This window comes from Trypanosoma grayi (genome assembly GCF_000691245.1).
Source record: "Trypanosoma grayi strain ANR4 Tgr_47_V1, whole genome shotgun sequence".
In the NCBI taxonomy this organism is placed as follows: Eukaryota; Euglenozoa; class Kinetoplastea; order Trypanosomatida; family Trypanosomatidae; genus Trypanosoma; species Trypanosoma grayi.
This window is the reverse complement of record NW_008825666.1, coordinates 21224-42201: the sequence shown is the minus strand read 5'-3', so window position 1 is coordinate 42201 and position 20978 is coordinate 21224. Positions and strand designations below refer to the sequence as shown.

The 20978-nt window shown below is 52.0% G+C and overlaps 9 protein-coding genes across 9 annotated transcripts in view; all 9 read right to left on the bottom strand.

The window, feature by feature from the left end:
- Positions 1 to 355: 355 nt before the first annotated feature.
- On the bottom strand, positions 356 to 817 carry DQ04_00471190 (hypothetical protein; the record flags this gene model as incomplete). The annotated part of the gene is made up of 1 exon (XM_009309068.1): positions 356 to 817. The coding sequence occupies one exon, from the start codon at positions 815 to 817 to the stop codon at positions 356 to 358; it is 462 nt and encodes a 153-aa protein (XP_009307343.1).
- Positions 818 to 1524: 707 nt separating this feature from the next.
- On the bottom strand, positions 1525 to 3045 carry DQ04_00471180 (eukaryotic translation initiation factor 3 subunit 7-like protein; the record flags this gene model as incomplete). Its single annotated transcript, XM_009309067.1, has 1 exon — positions 1525 to 3045. One exon carries the CDS (start codon positions 3043 to 3045, stop codon positions 1525 to 1527), a length of 1521 nt encoding a protein of 506 aa, XP_009307342.1.
- A 355-nt stretch (positions 3046 to 3400) lies between these two features.
- On the bottom strand, positions 3401 to 4816 carry DQ04_00471170 (protein fam63a; the record flags this gene model as incomplete). The annotated part of the gene is made up of 1 exon (XM_009309066.1): positions 3401 to 4816. One exon carries the CDS (start codon positions 4814 to 4816, stop codon positions 3401 to 3403), a length of 1416 nt encoding a protein of 471 aa, XP_009307341.1.
- A 762-nt stretch (positions 4817 to 5578) lies between these two features.
- DQ04_00471160 (protein kinase-like protein) lies at positions 5579 to 10846 on the bottom strand (the record flags this gene model as incomplete). The annotated part of the gene is made up of 1 exon (XM_009309065.1): positions 5579 to 10846. One exon carries the CDS (start codon positions 10844 to 10846, stop codon positions 5579 to 5581), a length of 5268 nt encoding a protein of 1755 aa, XP_009307340.1.
- Positions 10847 to 11448: 602 nt separating this feature from the next.
- Positions 11449 to 14790, bottom strand: DQ04_00471150 (putative kinesin; the record flags this gene model as incomplete). Its single annotated transcript, XM_009309064.1, has 1 exon — positions 11449 to 14790. One exon carries the CDS (start codon positions 14788 to 14790, stop codon positions 11449 to 11451), a length of 3342 nt encoding a protein of 1113 aa, XP_009307339.1.
- Positions 14791 to 15091: 301 nt separating this feature from the next.
- DQ04_00471140 (tRNA (guanine-N(1)-)-methyltransferase TRM10) lies at positions 15092 to 16108 on the bottom strand (the record flags this gene model as incomplete). The annotated part of the gene is made up of 1 exon (XM_009309063.1): positions 15092 to 16108. The coding sequence occupies one exon, from the start codon at positions 16106 to 16108 to the stop codon at positions 15092 to 15094; it is 1017 nt and encodes a 338-aa protein (XP_009307338.1).
- A 314-nt stretch (positions 16109 to 16422) lies between these two features.
- On the bottom strand, positions 16423 to 18435 carry DQ04_00471130 (hypothetical protein; the record flags this gene model as incomplete). The annotated part of the gene is made up of 1 exon (XM_009309062.1): positions 16423 to 18435. One exon carries the CDS (start codon positions 18433 to 18435, stop codon positions 16423 to 16425), a length of 2013 nt encoding a protein of 670 aa, XP_009307337.1.
- Positions 18436 to 18663: 228 nt separating this feature from the next.
- DQ04_00471120 (homoserine kinase) lies at positions 18664 to 19674 on the bottom strand (the record flags this gene model as incomplete). The annotated part of the gene is made up of 1 exon (XM_009309061.1): positions 18664 to 19674. The coding sequence occupies one exon, from the start codon at positions 19672 to 19674 to the stop codon at positions 18664 to 18666; it is 1011 nt and encodes a 336-aa protein (XP_009307336.1).
- Positions 19675 to 20621: 947 nt separating this feature from the next.
- Positions 20622 to 20978, bottom strand: part of DQ04_00471110 (hypothetical protein) — a gene marked incomplete at both ends in the record, with an annotated part of 1044 nt that continues 687 nt past the window's right edge. Inside the window, one exon of the mRNA XM_009309060.1 lies at positions 20622 to 20978. This exon is cut by the window's right edge and continues 687 nt beyond it. Coding sequence (XP_009307335.1) covers positions 20622 to 20978 — 357 coding nt within the window.

The following is a 20978-nucleotide window of genomic DNA, read 5'->3' as shown; positions in this document are numbered from 1 at the left end:
AAAAAAAAAAACACATACATACAAACGGACGCAAATGAACTTTTTTCCCTTCTCGTTCAAACCAAACTTTTGCATCAGGAGAGAGGATGTGTATGTACACAGAAGAATATGACCTATTCACATGGCCTCTTCGGCCGAAGCGGTGGTAACTGAGAGCTTTATATTACGCTTCGAGGCGCTAAATACCTTTACACACAGCCCTCCCAAAGAAGCATGTCATCGGTTCCTGCCGGATACTTATCTCCGCGTCGGAAGGGGTGGTACTGTACAACGTGCCGAGGAGGTCGGTGAGGGTCCACAGACCCATCATCACCCCGCGATTGTCATGCCACACCACCATGTTGAATTTCTTTGCCTAGAAGGCCAGATACGAGTTGTACAGCACGGTACTCACTGACAGAGACATCACCTCCCAAAGCGGATACACACAAGCGCGTAGCGGTTTCATGGGGTTTATGAAGCCCTGCTTCGCCAGTTTCTGCAGTGGCGAGGGTGCCGAGGATGCGGCGTCGGGCTGTTGTTCAGGTACGCGATTGTAATCATTAAGCAGGCCCGTTCGAGCTGTCTCCCCATGCAGCAGGGCTTGAGAGTACAACATGAATGTCTTGTTACATGTCGTCATGAGGCAATCATGCACCCGGTGGCTTGACAGACATAGCGCACCTCTGGGCACGTCCACCTCCGACTCCCGCAGATGCGAATGCTCTTCTTGCAGCACCATCAACAGAGCTGCCAGCTCGTCGCACTGCAGCAACTTTTCTCTGACCCCCAATATAGCAACCAGCAGCCTCCACACCGGGCAGCTCACCAGCGACATGGCCAAATACCACCGCCCAGATAACCGGGACGAAGGAGGAGGAAATGAGTAACTATCATCAAGCTAACACCAAGAAAGGAATGGTAACGCTGATGAACAGCACAGCAGTGATGTAGACGAATGAGTGCTGTGATCTGATAAAAAATTAGTGCTCGAGGAGAACAAGTAGGGCTGGTTATGGCTGATATATTCAACATCAGCAAGGTGGCCAGTTCTTCAGTGCTCGAGCCACAGCATGTCCATCAATGCACAGGCCTGTCGCTGCTCCTGCGACGTTCCTGTCTTCGTGAGGATGTGCATGAATCTTGTAGTGGATTGGAAGCAAAGCATTCCCCACTGCCGGCAGTGATACCTGTAAAGACGGCCAATTCCATAATGCTGAGTGGGTAGAGAGGGTCCTCTCTACCCTCTCTGAGTAGCTCAAAATTCATCTTCTCCACTAAAACCGCCACCAGCATCAATAGCAGAAGAGAAAAGACGAAAAACGCACACTCACACACACAGAGACAAATATATACACAGCCCCCCAGCAAAACCTATGGCGGCAACAACAACAGTAACAGCGAAAACGCCCGGCGCACAAAAACCTTAGGCTTGTCTTAGGTGCCGATTAATATTTTATGTCTCTTTTTCATCGTCTTTTTTTTTGTTTTGTTTTTCATCCTGTCTGCTGTCACTTAAGTTTCTCTTGAACCACCAGGACACCGTCACTCATCGTCCTCGTCCTCATCTTCGCTCTCATCCTCGTCGTCATCATCATCATCGTCGTCCTCGTCTTCTTCCATGTTTTCAATCAACAGGATTGATTGTTCACCACTCTTCTTTACAAGTATCGCATCCTTGAACTCCTTCTGCTTCAAGAACGCCATGATGATGTTGTCGGCGATGGCCCACATGTTCGTGACCCTGATGCCGAGCTGCGCGGCGAGCGGTCCAGGGTCCTTCGTGTGCACAGCCAGCACCTCGTGCTTCGTCGGGTCAAGTGTGCCGTTGCTTCTGCGGCAGCGTGACAAGAATCCAATCTTCATCAAGGCCCCTGATAAATGACAGAGGGAGACCCAGCGCGCCATCTTCTGCGAATTTCGCCGGTACTCGTCTGACGTCCACTTTGCGGCCTGAGAGTCTAATGTCTTACGCCACTCGCTGTTCACTCCTTCCGAGCACTGCTCCAGAAGGCCAAAAATGCGAAGGTACTTGTCGTCTTGTACTGCGTCCACCTCACAGCGGACAATCAAATCGTAGCGGTCCTCGGAGTCGCCATGCATACTGTAGCGGCGGTAGCGGTACAGGCGTGGCTGCGTTTGCGGGAACGGGTTCTTCTCGCACTTCATCTGGTACCGCGTCTTGGAGCACGACTGCGCCACAAAGGCGTTGCTTACCTTGGTGGACTCCACGCCGAGTGAAGTGATGCGCTCCGTCTCGATGGGATCGTTTTCTGTTGGGCGGCGCGACGCGTCGGCGGTCTCGCCCACCCACTGCATCTCGATGTTGCTCTCCTCCGTCTTGGAGATAAATACCATGCGACCGAAGCGGAAGAACTCAAGGTGCCACGGGTGCACACTACGGTTGCACGTCATCATGAGGGCAAGTACCTCATCGGTTGTTACAACGATGGGGTGCGTTCCCGCCGCCTCCTTCTTGAGGATCTCGCGCAGCGTCTCGTCCTTCACAGTGTTCGATCGCATAAATTCCTGGCGTGCCGCGCTCTCCTCATCGAGGCGGACTGGAGCCTTGCAACTTGCCTTTTCCACATTGTTGTTGTAGAGCGGCGGCCGGTTGTGAAGCGAGATATCCGCCACCGTCGGCATGTCCTGCAGGTTCTGCATCTTCGAAAGTTCCGCCTGCGTGAACTCCGCGAGGATGCGGACATCCGTCGGAACATTGACGGTGTCTGGCAGGAGCGTGAGGTTGCGCTTCACCTTGTTCGGGAAGTTGCCGCGGTTGTTGAAGTACCGCTTGACGAAGCGCCGCTCTGGGCCGTGGCGACGCTCCTTTGCGTGCACGTTGTGCAGAGCCTTGAGGCGGTTCTCATCCTTGACGGTAGTGAACTGCCTTGCCTCCTTCGCCCGCTCCTCGCGCTCCGCCATGACGTCCAGCCAGTTGCTCGGCGCAATGGCGTCGGCCTTCTGGTACAGCTGCACCGCCAGGCCGTCTGTCTCCATCTCCTTTTGCGGCGGGCCCCACGTCAGGGGCGGGTTAACGTAAATCTCTGGCAGCTCGAAGCTCATCGCGACACTATTCTATAGCAGCAGTAGAGTCCCATATGCAAAGAAAGGAGGAAACAATAATAACAACAACAAGAAAGGTCTTCACTACACTAGAATATGGTTTCTTAACATACCAACAGGAACGTACAACGACAGGAGAGGAAACGGCAACAACAACACAAAAAAAGTAACAGAGGACAGCGAATCCAATAAAGCTGTGTTCGCGTCAAAAGGCTTCCCTAAACAAGCAGAGCTCACCACATTCAAAAGAAATGGGGCTATATGCCTGCACACAAAGAGAGGTACTCAAATATACATGTATATTCGTATCGGAGTAAAAACACCGATCTGCCTTACACACAACCACTTTCTTTATCTACGAGTTCGGCGGCTCTTGACACAACTCACCCACAGCTGCACTTACACTCCCACATTTTTGCAGAAGCTCACACGCCTCAGTGTATTCAATGTTGAACCCCATTCCCATAAGTGTATCCGCATTCTCGCGGACCCATAACGGCCAAGTAGATTCCTTTTCATAGGAATCAATGCTCTCCTCCTTGCGGTTTTGGCCACGCAGGTAAGACACGACCGTTTCTGGAAGTGGTTTTTCGCTGTCCTGCTCTTCTAGGCTGGACTTCGCGGCAGCGACGGCTTCTGGAGTGAACTCGTTCCCTGTCAGGAATTGAACCGCAAGAAGAAATGTGTCGGTGTTGACGCCGCTTCCGTCTGTGAAGGTTGAGCCACCGTGGACGTCCTCAATGGCCTCAAAAAGTATAGAGGACCTATCTGCGTAGGTCTCATCTGATAGCAACAGCAGAAGCCTTCCGCCAAGCTTCACTGCTGTTGAGAAGTGATTGTTCCAAAATAGGACGACAATCTCACCCTCGGACAGCTCTGCCCGAAGCATATCTAACCCTTCCACTGTCAACTGCGACCTAGTGTTCTCAAGGAAGTCGTTGGCCAACGCCGTCAACTCACTATCCTTATTCGTCGCAAAGAGACTCACCTCGTTAAAGGACATGCCACGTAGTGCGGCATACCTACTATCTGGTGGAATCAGCCAACCGTGAACAACACGCAATCCCGCAAGGGCGAAGAGTAGAACATCGTCCTCCGCGTCAAATCCGTCCATGAAAGAAAATATGGGGCTAATGTTCAGCCCTTGGTACAGTCGATATAGAAATTCCTCGCCAGCAACGCCTTCAGCCAAAGATGCTCGCGCTTCCACCAGACGCTCTTGCACAAGTCCCGCTATCGTCTTGACCTCCGCGCTATCCACAATACGTGTTGCGGGACATTCAAAGCGCGGGACAGGAGGCTCATTCTGCGTGATGTACTCAAGAATGATGCGCCGCAGCTGCTGCGCCTCAACCCGCCGGCAGCCGTCAGGGCACAGATCCACCTTCCCCTGCAGTGCCAGAGCATTCGCCAGGGCTAGCAGCGGGCATGGGCCATTCTGGTCCTGCGTCACGATGCCAACACTTCGCCCGCAGAACACATCTCGTTTCACCCGGTGGGAGTCAAGAGGATCGACAACGACATGGGCATCAGGAAGCAGCTCCAACAGTCCCGCGTCAAAATCATCTTTTGTGAACGGTGTCGCCACCAGCGACGCGGCGTTGGAGTCGAGGAGAACGTACAAACTGCCCGCACACTCACCGAGAACGGCTCCGTCCCCTTTGGGTGTTCGCAGTCTATTTTGATAAACGCAGTTGAATGGCGCGGTTGCTCCAGCTGCGATGTCAAGCCTCCGGGAGATGCCATCATCACACATGAACTCACATTCCATTCTCCTTTTGTCTTAGCCCTCCTCTCCTTTGCCTTACCTGGCACACGTGGCCAATCGCGCCAGATAGCTGACTCGAGTGACCCCGTTTATTTGCGGCCCTCCATCACCATTCATATTGGTGTACGAACCCCAAAAAAAGAAGAAAAACAGCAAAGAAAAGACGACAGAAGAATTTCTTTTTGTTAAAAAATGACCAATTAAGATGTCTTACTTTTTTCCCTCCTTTCGTCCCTGCTCTTGATGATGATACCGAGTGGAGAGGAGCGCAAATGGTGGGATAATGAAAAAGGCGGGAAATACGCAGACGGGGGCGATGAGAAGGAATGCACAGCCGACGCTCGTTGAGTTTCACGCCCACAAAATTGTCATTGGAAGGGTGGGTCAAAAATAAAGCGAGAAAAAAATGACAAAATCGTTTTGAGGCGAGGGCAGCGATAAGCTTCGGCCCCTCCTCCTCTTTGCCTTCTCCACTTTGCACACATTTTTTATTTTATTTTACAGACATGCTCTTGGCTGCATGCCGAGCACCTAATACACCAGGTCAACGTGGTGGGCCAATTCTTCTACGGTCGTCTCCTTCTTTTCCCTTTTGTTCACTTATAACTAACAGCATTCAGTCCACAAAACAAATATACGGGGCGGGGCCCCTCAGAGAGGCATTCACCACACACCTCTCTCTCTTTTGCTTTGGCGGGGTTGCATAAGGCCTGCCGTGTTCATCCCCCCCCCTGTGGTAGGCGGCGTAGACCGTACGCCATCGACTCACCGCAAATACTTTCCTGGAACGACTTGGGGCTGCGGACTCGTCGTCTCTACACTGCGAAGCCAGAGATGCTTCAGGAGCTCATCCGCTGATGGCCGTTTAGTCGCATCCCGCTGAAAGCACTGCTTTAGGAAGTCGAGACACATGTCTGAAGCACCCTCCGGAATGACAGGAATGCTATCTGTTGAACCAACGTAGTACATGGCAGAGTACACGTTGTCAAACTCATCGCGCCACGGGGGATTTCCCCCTTTGAGCATCTCCACAACTGTGCAACCGACAGACCATATGTCAGCCTTCGTTCCGTACGGCTCATTGCGAATCACCTCTGGTGCCATCCAAAACGGAGAGCCAGTAAGTGATTCGCATCCAGCGTTGCTGTGGCCTGAAATACCAGCCAATACCTTGCTGCATCCAAAGTCAGCCAGTTTCGCCACACCAAAACCGTCCACCAGGATATTTTCTCCCTTGATATCCCGATGAACCACACCCTTCTCATGCAGATAACGGAGTCCGAGGAGTATCTGGTATGTATATAGGCAAATCATAGACTCATTCAAACCATCAAAATTTCTCACAATGGAGGTTAGACTCCCTGCCACTGCAAACTCCATAAATAGCATAACGTGATCATCAGCTGTAGAACATCCATAATAGCAAATGATGTTCGGATGAGAAAGTTCCTTCAGCGTATTCATTTCCACTTGTACTTGCGCAAAGGCTTCGCTGTTAGAGTTCTGGGCGTTTACATACTTTACTGCAACAAGCCTTCCACACTGCAAGATACCTAAATACACTGAACCGTAGCTTCCCGACCCTAGTGCGGGACCACAGCGAAAGGTCTCCATTTCCTCTTGCGTCAGAGGAGATCGAGCATTGTCCGTGTCATAATCTGAGATATGTGGTGATGAATCTGGCGATCCCAGGAATGTCTCCATGTCTGAAGGCAAATTCGTATCGTTCAATGACTTGCCGTCATTTAACTCTTCTACGACTCGGTCTGAAAGGCCCTTAGAGCAGTAGAAGTTGGCCAGGTAACGGTTCTTCTCGAAACGGCATTGTTCCTGCTTCTCCATAACTTCACTGTGTAAAAGGGTGGTATCTCTTAGCACACTTTCCCGTTCTTCCATTGATGCAGATGCCATAAGTTCGTACCTCAGGTTTTGAATGCGGCTTCGTATTCGCTCGAGAGATTGATTGAACGCATCAATTGCAGGATCATTTGTGGCAGCGTTCGCCACGTTCACCGAAAACACGTTGTACCAAACACTTGCAATTACCATCAGGGCTACGAGACCGAAAACAATTTTGAAATATGTTTCCCCATCCTGACAAGTGCGCACCAATCCTAAATGAACACGGGCAACATGGAGGAGCGTAGCAATCGTTATTATTAACGGCGCCAAAGACGTGTGGATCACAACTCTGTTGATATTTCTGTAAGGTGTGGGTGTCGTATATGAGTAAAAAATCACCCGAGCTGATTGAAATAGCAAGTTGCTAATTAGCAACAACACCGGGCTCTGGTAGAATACTTTCCACATACCAATTTCTATCAGCATCCCTGCGCGGAGTGCGAAGAGCGATGAGACTTTAAAATTCAAATCACACACCGACTGTCTTGTCTCCGAGGGACCACCCCACGGAAGTGTGAAGCTGAGGAAGAGGGCAATAGCGAACGGTACAGCCACACTGCTCGAACAAGTTTCACAGGTAGGTAGATCCTTTAGAAACGTATTGCAAGCAAAATAATCAAGGACCAACGATTTGATCGGGACGGCGAAAGTGAGCGTCAACAGTTGAAAGTAGTAGTGGAGTTTAGAGAGCAATTGTATTAGCGTCAGAAACTTTCTCCCACCCACCTTTGCGGACGTTTTTTGCAGCGAAAAAACAAGCACCGGCACCGCAATAAAACCCCAGATAATGGCTCCAGCCGAGGCGAGGCGCACCTGAAACTCAGATCTCACACCGTGATGCGGCATTAGGAGGTGCACACTGCGTAGGCACATAGCTGACATGAAGCCAATGGGTAGCGGCAGTTTTGGGTGGAAAGAGGAAAAAGACAACTGCGCCCCGGCGAAGACCAATGAAGCAAGCACCCAATAGTTTACCCAATGCGCTGTGAACTCTGCCTGCGTCAAATCAAGCCGTAGGGGTGGCTCTCTCACAATGTCCACGCACCAATCCTGTAAAGTCATTCCCCATGCTCTCAAAAAAAGGAAAAGAGTCAGAGCCCCGAGAAGCATGCACCCCACTCCTGCAATAAACATACTCTGCGCTGTTGGCACATTCGGAGGAGGATCGTAGGGTGTGTATCCCAAAAACTGCTGGAACATGATGTGCATCATTGCCTCTTCACGTAAAAGTGATTCTGGGCACTCCAAGTCTTGTGGGAGGGCAGCTGTCATTCGCCGCATCGTCGTCATCACCTCAAGCTCATGCGCATTGAGGTGTGACTCCGGCACCACCGTCAGAGGGCGAGCAATGCATTCGATGTGAGACTCACTTCCCCACAGGATTTCGCCGACAACGTCCAGCGCAGGTAAACATGGGTAAACAGGTGAAGAGTAAAGCTTAACTTCACTGCCGCTGGCAATCTCAAGATGACCGTAGATCAAAGGACTGGGTTGTGTGTCTGCTTCCAGCACCCCCTCTACATGCGTCAGGGAGGCATTCAGTACCCATCCAGGCTGTAGAGAGAGACGCGAGCCGCGATCCACCATTACACGGGTCCGGGCCTCTATTTGAACCACACCATGGCCCGTGAGTACAGCATTCCTCATCGAGATTTCGTCCATAAACAGCTGGGCACCACTATGGAGATGCATTTCTCCCCCTAGGATTGCACTCGCCGGACGAGGCTGCTGCCTGCTTATGGGGATATGGATGCCTGCAGCATTGAGATGAGAGAATACCATCGATATGTCATCCTGCTGCTCCAGCCGTCCTACTGACCCTCTGATTGAACCACCAAAGGGTATTGCCAAACAGCCCTGGAGCAACATGCGACCCTCAACTACGATGGAATCCGAAAACATGAAGGCCGAATTGCATTCTGAGGTAGGAGTTTCGTAATTTGCTGTGTCCATAGCCACGAGTGATGCACCATGTGGGACAACAAACGATACTAATGAATTGCTCTCTTTTCTGGGTAAAATATATTCACTACTCTTTCCGTAGAATATCGTGACATTACCAGCCTGAATCAATGTATTGCCGCTGATATCCACCGTGTCAAATTCTGAAATCAGTACACCGTCAATGTGGAGTTTCGCCAAGCCCGCACTAGTAACAAATCGGGCGTTCTTAATGGTGACGCATGTCCCCTCTCCAAATCGGGTGGTACCGTATGTTGCAACGACACTGCTTGTGCTATCTGGTTGCCTTCCAAGAATATCTGTTCTAACATCGCCTACAACCGTGAGGGAATCGAGGAGTATCGAATCACCTGTGATAGTAATGCGACACTTATTTCCCTTCACAATAGTTGATACAAATACGCAGTCATCCGTCAGCATTATTTCAGAGTTTTCTGCAAGCGTGATGCCACCCCTAAACCGCGCATCTGAAACAGCCACACTGGCTCCCTTAGGGACAATCAGTTGAGCTTTTTCTCCATTTGTTAAGTCTGTAAAATTCAACTTTCCTGATAGAATAAGCGTCCCCTCTGTATTGATGATGCGCGTTTGGCACAACATAGAATGTTGTTTGTCTATGGTGGCTATGCGAATAACACCGCCTCGGTTGATGATGACATTATTGCGGCTGCAAGAGCGAATACTACTGACCCCTTCGTTCCCCATGGAGGCGACAGTAATGGTAAGATTTCCGTAGTTGTGTATAGCACCATCACCTTCCAAGTTAATCTGATGCACATCGATTACCATTTCGCCGTAGTTACGTAAGAGGACCGACAATGTGCGAGGTTCATGGCCATGCGATGTAATAGTGGCAACTCCCATGCAGTTGATATCACCATGCCCCACAATAGTGCCGCCTGACCAAACAAAGGCCGAGACATTAAGAGACTCCTGCTTCAATACCAGCCTTCCCAAGTGCTTTACCTGCAAGGAACTAATAGTAGCGGGCTGAAGAAGTTGAGTCACCTTATCCACCAGAACATTCTCCAAGTTCCCCTCAATGACAGCATCGCCGCCCGCTTCAACCAGTAGCGTTGTAACCTCAAGGTACATTTCAGAACCATCGCGGAGGTAGCAGAGGTGGTATATACCTCCGTGTTCTAAGACACCAGAAAAGAGAGCACGAGTACTGCTAGATAAAGAAAGCTCCGGTAGAGTGTTACGGGATGAAGTGAACTCGTTACACAGCTGCTCTGAGAGAATCAGCACGTCACGTTCCGTAAGATTTGTACCGTAAACGGTACCTGTGAACTCCATACCAGACCTAATTTGCGGTGGCTCCGTTGAAACGCCCTCAGGGCCAGCGATGTTCAGTGATTCTCCTACCTTCACCATCATTAGTGGGAATGTGTCTGGAAACGGTGCGTAGCAGAGGGTCGCAATGCCGCCACGTAGCGCCACGAAGCGGTATGAGTGGGTAACGCCGTCCCACATATCCCCGCGTGTCATCGCGCTGCGAGTGTTGGAGCACGTATAGCCTTCCATCACTTTCAGCTTCGACCCCAGACCACTATTGTCACCTTCAATAAAAGGAATCTTAATAACATTCCCTGCAATGTAGTGCGGTGGAGCTTCCTTCTCAAGCCTAACAACATCCATTTGAACCATTGGTGTGGGTGTAATAACAATCGCATTTCCTGTTAGGCAACTCCTTGAATTTTCACCCTTGTTTTTGGCTGCGGAATCCTGGAAAACATTGAGAGGCAAACATGGCAATACAATCAACAACTCTTCCTCGAAAGACACCTCGGCGGGGCCAAAAGTCAGACGCGCGGACCTGCCATTCTCGAGCACCTCTGCGTGGCTCTGCTCGATAAGATGCGGGAGATTCCTCTGCCATGAGTTGTTCGGCTCGGTCTGAAACAGGCCTGTTTCCCTCACCAGAACTTGGCTCTCAGCCAAAGTTTCTAAAAAGAGTCCTTTCAGACGCGTGTCATTGTAGCCCTCGAAAATAGGAAAGGCTGCACGAAGCTGGAATGTTGCACCACCGTCGTGCAGTGTCTTCTCAACGATGCCTTTGTATACGCTGCCTTTAAACCACACCGCCGCACCCCACACATCGGTCAGAATAAGAAGAATGATCACCAAAATGGATTGAGCACTGCGGCAGCAGCGTGCTCCGGTCATTGTGGGGCGCCCTCGCTTTTTTTTTTTCTCTCCTCTAAAACAATAACAAGAATACTATTTTCCCTTTTCCCTCACACACCTCTGTACAAAACAAGAGGATACTTGGTCTGCCACCACCCACAAGAAGAGAGGAAGAAGAGCACAACGCAAGCGTAACGCCGTTAGACGAGACAAAGTTATTGCAGCAGACCACGAAGGGTGCAAAAAGAGCACAAAAGAAGAACTTGGGAGCAGAATAAAGTGGGCTATTCCCAGAACCACAGTCCAGAGCTGCAAAGGCTTTTTAATAACAAAAAAAAGTGGAAGGGAAAGGATGAGCGCCGCATGGTTGTGCGAGAAGGGAACCATCAAAATCCATGCTTCCCTAGCGGAGCGGACGCTTTATCCAGAGAGGGAAAGCTGAAGGGAGAACATCATGTGTCTTCGGGCATCACAGAGTGGCGCAGAAAGGGCCCCCCGAAGAGCAACACGTACGCAAAAAAATTCAGACAAAAGTTAAGGACTTCTACGCATGAAAATTCGAAGCAGGGCGCTAAAAAAAAAAACACGAAAGCAAGCAGAAGCACAGATGGTGCGTGAAAGAGAAGGGTGACCCGGGGGGGCTAAGATCTGTGGAATCGAAAGAGCAACTTGAGGAATCCGCCCTTTTCTATTTCATCCAATTTTGCCAGCCTGGCCTGATTGTCCATGAGCTCCCGTGTAGCCTTGCGTAATGCATCCTCAAGCGTCACCTCCTTCTGGCTTTTCTGCTGTGACAGTCGCACCAGCTCGGCCCTAGCATACATTTCTTTCTGCTCCGCCTCCTTGCACCGCGCGTTTGCTGAACGGATAACGACGGCTTCCCTTTCACGCTCTTCGTTCAAAGTGCGAAGCATCTTTTCCATGCGCAGTCTATCCATCTCCTGGGCGTGCAGCCGTCCTTCCAAATCACGCTGCGACTCGATCTGATCCTCCAGCTCGCATTCTTCACGCCCAATCAACTCACGGTACGATTCTGGGAGCTGGCAACATGGAACGATGTCCAGACGTTCCATCTGATTCTTGAGACGGATACACAGTCTTGCCACATACTGTGCCTTGGAGGCCTTCTCAATGACCAACTCTTCCTTGAGCTGGAGTTCCTTGTCTTTCTCCTCAAGGATCAACTCTACATCTACTGGGTCGTTGCCATCACGCTCCGCCAAGAGAGAAGCCACCTTCCGTTCCCCGTCACGCACTACTCGTAGTATATTCATGTACTCATCCATTGCAATGGATTCCACCGGCGGGGGGGCGCTCCTGTGCTCCGGCGGAACCAGTTCTGCTGCCGAAATCACTTGATGAAGTTCACTAATCACCTGTTGATGAAACTCATCATTAGACCTTGCGGTCGCCAACAAGTACTCCTGCCTCTCAATTGTCTCCAGAAGTGTCTCAATCTCGTCGTCTTTCACCTTTAGCAGCACACCAACGTCGGTGTCTGGCGACACCTCAGCTTTGTGGTCGTTGGACATAGCCGGCACCATGCCGGGTAGTTCCAACTTGATTGGCGGCACGTACGGCTGCGGCGCCGCCAGCCCGTGCGACGCCATCATTGACTCTAGCGACCGCACACGCTCCTGCAGAGCAGTTTTCTCCTGCAGGCTGAAGGCCAACTGGTCGGATAGCTGTTTGACACTTTTCTGTGCGGTGTCGCTCTGTGACGAGTACGATGACGACCTCAAATCTTCGCCAGTGAGAAAAAAGTGCCGGGACGCGCCCACACAACGCCCTGTGCCAGGCTGCGGGTAGAGAGGAGGGACGCCACGCGCCGTGCCCCGAATGCGTGCGGTGAGTGGCAAGGAATGCTGCGAACGTTCCGTCTTGAGGCGTTCTAACTCCCGAACCAGCTCCTCGTTGCGCGCCTTCAGCTCATCCAAGTCAGCCTGCATTGTCACACGAAGTGTCTCCATCTTGGTGCCGTCAACCATCATGGCGCGCTTCTCACGGAGGAACTCTGTCAATTCGTCCGATTCACCTAGCTCCACACCGCTCTTCTGAAGGTGAAAGCGCAGCTCTACATTCTCATCACGTAGCTTGTTAATTTCCTCAACGCGCTCGCTGCATGTAAGGGAAAGCCGATCAATCTGCGCACGCAATTCCACCACCTTGGAGCGCTGCCTTTCCACCTCCGCCTCCAACTGCCTCTGAATTTCTTCCACCTGACCAACGTCAAGGAAGGTCTCTGGGAAATTGGCTTCCTGAACAGGCACGCCGCCCAACTCCTTAATCTGTTCCGTGAGTACTTCAATGTGCTCGTGCAGCCTAGCGGTGTCATTAGCACGACTCGCCAGGATGGAGTCCTTCACAGACAATTGTTGTAATGCATTGATGAGGTCATCATTTGTACCTTCACGAGCCTTGTCCAGTTTACCTTGAAATTCGTCAATAATTCGCTCCTGTGCTAACTTCATCTCTGCTCGGCGCCGCCCTTCCTGATGTTCCTGTTCATGAATGAGTTTCATGATCTCCTTTGAGCGTGCTTCTTCCTGATACTGAATTTCCTCATTCTGCTGCTCCTGTAGATTATCCTCCTCCGCTCGGTATACTTCGCGCAGCTTCTGCATCTGTTCCTCAGACGCCCCAACCTCTTTTAAATGTGCCATGTCGCTCTCAAATCGCTTGTTGAGATCTGCACGATGTTCTTCGTACCGCTCCACTAACTCCTTTTGTTCAGCACTCCGACTAGCGATCTGTAGCTCGAGCAGGTTGATCTTCTCATCTCTCTCATTCAACAGTGACTGTAGCTTGCGAGCCAGTTCTTCGTAATCCACAGATACATACTGTTTCGCGGAAACCTTCACAGCCATAGCTCGCAAGCCAAATTGCAGCGAGTTGGTCGTCGCATGGAGGTGATCACTGCTCGGCCCAACGGTGAGAATAATAGAAGTGCGGCTCCTGCCACCAACGGAGTCCTGCAAAATACGTGTGAGCTTTGAATTACGCCATGGGATGTGACGGACGCCTGACGACAGAGCCGAGACGACATGGCTGAGGGAAAGCAGTGATGCATTGATGCACTTCGCCTCGTCCTTCATGATTGGATTTTCATGTGTGATGCCCGTCTTGCTAAATCGCTCATACCCAGCTAAGTCAATGAACGTAATCTTGCCCCTTATCTTTCTCGCCAGGGGATCATTGACGCCCTCAGAGATGATGCGCACAATGAGCGCCGTGTGTCCACGGCTGGACTCTGGGTTCATGGCGGTTGCCGTCACGACACGGCGCTCATTGCCGGTTTGGTAGAACCGCATGAACTCCTGCGCACTTTGCAGCACGTGAGAGGAGCAACCAGTGAGTTCTACGCCGGTCTCCTCATCGTAGCGGATGTCCACACGGTCCCTACCGTGGCCCGTCATCAAGTCACCGAGGTGATCACGGTAGATCTGCACAAACTGCCCAATGATCTCATAGCGGCGGGTTGTGTCTGACTGCACCTTATCGAAGAGAAACTTCGCCACACGCGGGATGATACCCTCGTTCCCCGGCGTGTTATTGCACATGGTATACGTCTTGCCGGTGCCGGTCTGACCATAGCACATCAGCGCGGAGCAAAAGCCTTCGAGTGCGTGAGTGACGCACGGTACCACAACAGCATCGAATATTTGCTCCTGTGTACTATACTCATCAAACGCCCCGTCGTAGTTGTAATGACGCTCATCCTTCACAACAACAGAATTATTCTCCACTGTAACCAGCTGGAAGCTTCCATCCTTGTAGTCAGTCTTATTTGTTGGGCGCAGCCTGCAGTATACAAGACACCGGTTGAGGTGATCGTGTCCATCCTCCTTGCTGCCGCGGGAAGCCTTAGCCATCGACTTCCTCGGTGCACTGTTCTCTTCACCTGTTCCACACATCGACGTCTTGGCAGCACTTTCCGCTGCGCCCTCATGGACCGCTGCTCCCGCCACAACCTGATCAGCCATTCCTCAAGAACCGAAACCAATCCTTATCACTGCCTCTTTTCTGTATGTGTGTATATAAATATATAATATATATCAATACGTGTATCTGTGAGCGAGTCACCGGCTGATAGTGTGATTACCTTTTTTTTCCTTCTTTGAAAAACCACTAACTAGCGCCAAGGAAGTGGGAAAGTCAACACAACAAACAACACGCACATACACACAGAGACATAAGTATACAGCTATCAAATTTGAGCAGGTAAACAACTCGGGTCGCGGGAAAAAGCCTAGAGAGATCTCCACCAGGCCACCTTCAGAATCACTACTGCTGCAGCGTCGTGTCGTGATGGATATCAGAGCCATCATCCCCCTTCCCACCACCACCACCATCACCATCACCACCACCGTCACCCGCCACTTTAACCGCATTATCCGAAGACGCACTGCTCGCTCCACACGAGACACGAGAGCGTTTTAGTCGCGTTTCATTAGCACGACGGGTTGGAAGCACATCAAATGCAGTCCGCCAGTCCCCGCTTTCGGCATACCGGCAGAGCACCTCCACCACATGGTTTACCGTCAGCACCTTGCAGCGGTTGCCCACCTCGATGGATTCCTCAAGTGGCAGTCGGGCCATCCGTACCCCGTGCCGCACTGCCGCATCCCTCGTGAGGAACTTCCGTGCATTGTGGTCCACAAATGCACCTACAATGTACACATTCTCAGGTACCAGCCGGTCCAGCACGTTCTCAGCGTCTGCAGTGAGAAACACGACACGCTCCTTCGCGTAGAGCGTCGACCAGTGCTCCTCTTGGATGGGCAGCGGGTAGCGGCGAAAGCCCTCAAAATCCCGCAAATCCTGAAGCAGCTCGCCGTGCACGCTCGCGCCCGCCTCCTCTTGGCCGCCAACGGACGTGATGACAGGACGCAGTGGAAACGTGTGGCTCCGGAGCGCACTGTAGCTAAACTTCACCTGCGATACAGTGCTGCGGCAATCCGCGGCTGTCATGCACCCCGCAAAGCTGAGGTCGAACACCAGCACGGGGAGGGACGCGTCAGCCAGGTGCTGCAGACACTGGGCGTGCTTCCGCCCCTCCGCGGCACGCCGGCGCTCGTGCACAACGATAGCCTCCGCGCGCCGGCGCTCACGCTCTTCTTCGCTGAGCTCTGCCCACTCCTTCTGCTGCTGCTCACGCCGTTCCACGGCGGCTGCCTTGCCGCGCCACTTCCTCTCCGCTTTCTTCTTCTGCCAGTAGGCGCGCTTCTCCTCCTCCGACCACACCTTCTTCTGGCGCCGCTGTGTGGCAGGAACGGGGCACCCGCCGTCGTCTTCTCCCATCGCTGGCAGCACGCGGAAGGACCACAAACCAAAAAAAAAACACTTCACAAGAAAATGCGCCAAAACAGAAATGCCAGGAAGCAAGAAGATAAAGCACAAAGAATAAACAAAAGTGTTTTCTTTCGTTGCTTCCACCGTTATTGTCTACTCCTCGCTTTTATCAGCACGCTGCAGTATGTTAGAAAGGAATTGATAGAAGAATATAACTAGGATCGATAAATGCACGCCACAACTTGAAAGAAAAAAAAAGACAGGATTCTTGACAACACTCTAGCGCAATGACGGTGGTGGAATTATGCCGTCTGCATGGCGATTCATCCACTCAGCCCACCTGTGGGCTCCTCGCGCAACTTCTCCAGCTCCTTTACCCGTGCCATCGCACGCTCAGCAATGACCTTCAACTGCTCGTGGCTCTTTGCCATGGAAGATATTGTTCGCGTTGCCCTCATTTTTAGTGCAGCAACGCGAGCTGCCTCAACAAAGACGCGCCATTTACACCACGACTTCCACATGAGAACCAACTGGCTTTCTGAAACATCCACTTCACCTGCAGCCTCAGTCCTGGCGTCTGCAGCAGCAGCGTCGCCCGACGTTGTGCTCCTCACCAAGCGGGAGTAGTCCGCGAGGACACTTTTAGTCTTCTCCGCCACACCGTCGGTGCACATCACGATCAGTGCATGCAGATGAGGAAGAACACCTTGGTGTATCAGCACCGAGAGACTGAACGCAATCCTGTCCGCCTTCCCAGCGCGCCGCTCCGAAGCGATTGCCCTGTTGCGCCACTCTCCTACCGCCTGGCGATGCAGTGAGAGCAGTGTTGCAATAATAGCACCCGCCTCAGAGGCATCCTGTACCACAGCGAGGCTCTCCATGGCATCCGACATGGCTGCTTCGCTCGTCATTCTGTCATCCGCTGTCCCCACTTTGCCCGCATCGCTCGCAGCGGCATTGTCGTCATGCAACGATGACTCGCGCGCGGTGTTGCGCCGAGTTGGAGGAATATGTGTTTCCATTGTCATTACCGTAGAGCGGTTCGACTCTTCCATCGTCAAAGAGGGCTGCAACATAGACTGCGGTGGATGCTTTTGGTACAGCAGCTGCTCTTCTGCCAATTTTTCACGAGTAGTGTGCAACTGTTCCTTGAGCGTTGTAATTGTTGCAGACATTTCGGATTCCCGCTTATCCCATACCTTCTGTTGCCTCTCGTGTTGCCTCCGCTGAGCCTCCAAGGCTGTTTCTGCGGCCAACCGCCGCTCGTGTGTCTCTGCAATAACTTCTTGCGTCCACTGAACAGAGGCTTTTCCCCTTTCCAGGGCCTGTCCCAGGATGCTTACGGTGGTCTCGCTGGACAGAAGCTGCTGCCCCTTCGCCGACAGTTGGGAAGTCTTCCGCCACAGCGCAAACGCCATCCACGCGGCAAGTCTCTCGCTCCTCTTTCGCTGCTCTTCACTGGCAGTAAGGCGTGCGAGGAAAAAATCCATCAGATGCCGACACTCTTCTGTTTGGTAGCTCTGCAGACGTGCTTTTCTTTGTTTTTTGCTGTTTGTAAGAGACGCCTCGTGAGCTTGCCCCGAGGCGTTGCCCGCGGCATACCTGGGCGAGACGCTATCCCCCAGGGAACTCTCCAATCGCTGGTTTTGAGCGGCCATCATCACCAGTTCTCGCTGCTGCTCCTCTTTCACCTTCAGAGTCTCATTGACATGCGACTCCATTTTACACTGTGTCTCCAATGCAGTGTGAAGTGCCTTTTCTGCGTTCTCCAAGCGTGCTTCATAGCTGTAGAGTGCAGCGTCCTTCTCGCCTAGTAGTTTCTCGTGACGCAGAACCTCCGCCGTCAATAGTGTGATTTTGTCGAGGAACTTCCCATCCCTATCATCACCATTCTGTGCGGCACGGAGACCCTTCTGCAGCTCGGCGATTTGCTTGTCCCGCAATTGGATCTCACTAAAAAGCGTGACGTTGCCGCTGGCCAGATCATCCAGTTTGCTGCGCCACTCGCTCTTCACCAGTCGAATGGCCTCCTTGCGAGCCTCCCGCGTCAATTTTTCACACTCGGCAACTTTTATGCAAAGACAAGCCTTTAGCTGTACAGCTTCCATCTGTGCAGCCTCAGCCATTCGCTGCATCTCCTCGAGTTGGTCCAGCTGGCCCTCCCGCTCTCGCGACATCAACTCCAACTGCTGCTCCAGCGATTTCATCCTCTTCTTCAATGTTTTTGTGTACGTGCCTTGTTGTTGTTGCTGATGATGTTGATGTGCATGCTCCACGGGGATTACAACGCGACAACCCTTGCGGGGGCTCACCTGCCGCATCACGATACGTGTCATTCTACTCTTCTCTTTCTCAGTTCTTCGAAGGCAAAAAAGTGAATGACGTGTTCTTGCCCATGCTCTGTTGGCCTCGACCTGCCAAGAGCTATTGGCCCATCGCAGAACATGAATGAGAGCGAAAAAAAAGAGCTGTCAATTCGTTGTAATCGATCTATTAAATCAAACCCACATAAAATGCACAAAAAAAAGTCTCGTTGCTCTCCCTTCTGTTGCGACATTGGCAATTTAAATCGAGACATACTCCAAATCATTTCGGATGGATTTCACACCAACGAAGTGGACGCCCTGATCTGACGGAGACGTAATCAAAGCGCGGCCAGGTACACCTGCAGCCTTCGCGGCTTCCAGCATAGCGTCGGCAACCGACTCGGCGTGGCGTTCCTTCGCTGGCTGGATAAGAGGGTCACCACAGCGGCCGCCGACAAAGGCACAGACTGTTGGTCCGGCGCCCGATAGGAAAGCGTAATGTGCGCCAGCAGCCATAGCAGCATCAACGCATGGGGAAAAATGAGGGAACAGAGCAGCAGCTCGTTGATTCTGGTGCAATCTATCACCAACAGATTTAAGCAAGCGAAGCTCACCGGTGGAGAGTGCCAGCATAAGGATGGACGCACGAGATACATTGTACACAGTGTCCTCCAATGGAACTGTGCTGGGAATTAAGCCACGGGTTGCATGTGTGTTCGCCTTCATCTTGTTCTTTGGAACAAACAGTACGACGTAGAGTGACGGTGGCGTGGGTACACGGTATGTGAGGAAGCGCCCGCTCTCGTTCTTGTATCCGAGCTGAATACCGCCGTAGAGTGCGGGGGCCGCGTTGTCGGGGTGTCCCTCAAATTTTGCAATCACCTGCAGGAGCTCCTCCTGCTGCTCTGTCTCCATCGTGAGCCCACACAGCTTCATCCCCGCCACGAAGCCCGCCACGGCGGCGGCGGAGGACGAGCCGCAGCCGCAACCAAACGGAATATTGCTCTTCATTGTGAACTTGAGCGGCGGCATCTCTTTGTGCGCGTACTCCGTGAAGGCGAGACGGCACGTCTGGACGAGCATATTCTCCTCGTCGGCACGAATTTCCTCACTGCCCTCGCCCTCGAGGTGCATCGAGAAGACCTCCGCGCGCTCCACCGTCACCTCCATGAAGATGGAGAGCGCCATGCCAAGGACGTCGTACGCCGGGCCCAAATTTGCCGTCGTCGCCGGGACGCGCAAGACGACCTTGTCTGGCAACGTGGACATTGCTGCTGCTGTTGTTGTTGTTGTTGTTACTCTTGTGCTTCTGACTTGTCTGTCACCACTCTCTTCTTTTGGAAAAAAAAGGCAGGTGAGAGGCAATAGAGCGTGCGGCCTGCTGTCAAAAAGGGAAACAACAGTGGTGGGAGACTTCCCCGCAACAACTCGCACCGCCCCGGGATCACAGATATAAATATATCCAGAGAGCGAGCACAAAAAGAAAAAACAGAACACTTTGATTTCGCCCTTTGTTTTGCTTGATTTTTTTTTTTCCTTCGTTCAGTCTGTGCCTGCGTTAAGCAGAAGAGTTATGACGTCCTTACGGTTACAAATTTACGAAAATAACGGAACGAAGGGGAGAGTGAGTTGGGTATTGCATTTCTTTCTTCTTTGACCGCCGTCCTTGTCTTCATTCTTTCTTTCGTCGTTTTCCTGTTTTCCTCTTCTTTGATTTATCGGCGCCTTCCAGCCACATATCCTTCCCCATTAGACTGATGCCCCGCTTCTAAAAGTTATCGCGTCTTCATCGCTCCCTCCCCTTCTCTTCCTGGCTCTCACTGCCCTTCCTGCTCCGCCACACACCCCTCCCACCGTATGTGCATCTCCTTGTTCTTGTGCTGTGGCTTCTTTTTTACTGCTCTTGTATTGCGTTACTACCCTGTAGGGTCACAACGAGAGCTCTGGGAGGTCTTTCAAAAAATGTTTTAAGATAGGGTCGTATGGCTACCAATTGCCATATCACCTAGAATTGTATTTCCTCCTTCCTCTTTTTTGTTTCTTAGCCTTTTTCTCCCCACGCACAGAGCCTGCAGTTTCTCTTCCCCTCTGGTGATTGGAAGAAAAAGAAAGCCTCACACACACGCACACACGATTATAGACATATGCACACATTCAGACGGACAGAAAGCAATGGATAGGTCAGCAGATGGACGCATTCTTCATCCGTGGAAACTCTACTGACGTGTTCTCTGACGGTAGACATTCACGGGAGTCTTGCGAGCTCCGACTGTCGGTGGGTTGGCCTTGAGGGCATCATACACCTTCTCTTTCTCGGAAAAGTCAATAAAGACGTGGCCATTGGTCGAGTTGTTGCGGAGTGAGACGATGTGCGCTGCCAGTGGTCCAAAGGCCGCCTTGATCTCTTCGTCGGACACAGCGTGGTCAATACTGAACATCAAGCGATCGCCGATGGCCACAGGGGGGGCACGTGGGGCCTTGGGGTGGGGCTTCGGTCCCGTCGCCTGCTGCTGCTGATGATGCTGATCAGCCTTGGCGCCAGTGGCAGCGGTGGTGGCGGCGGCGGCGGCGGC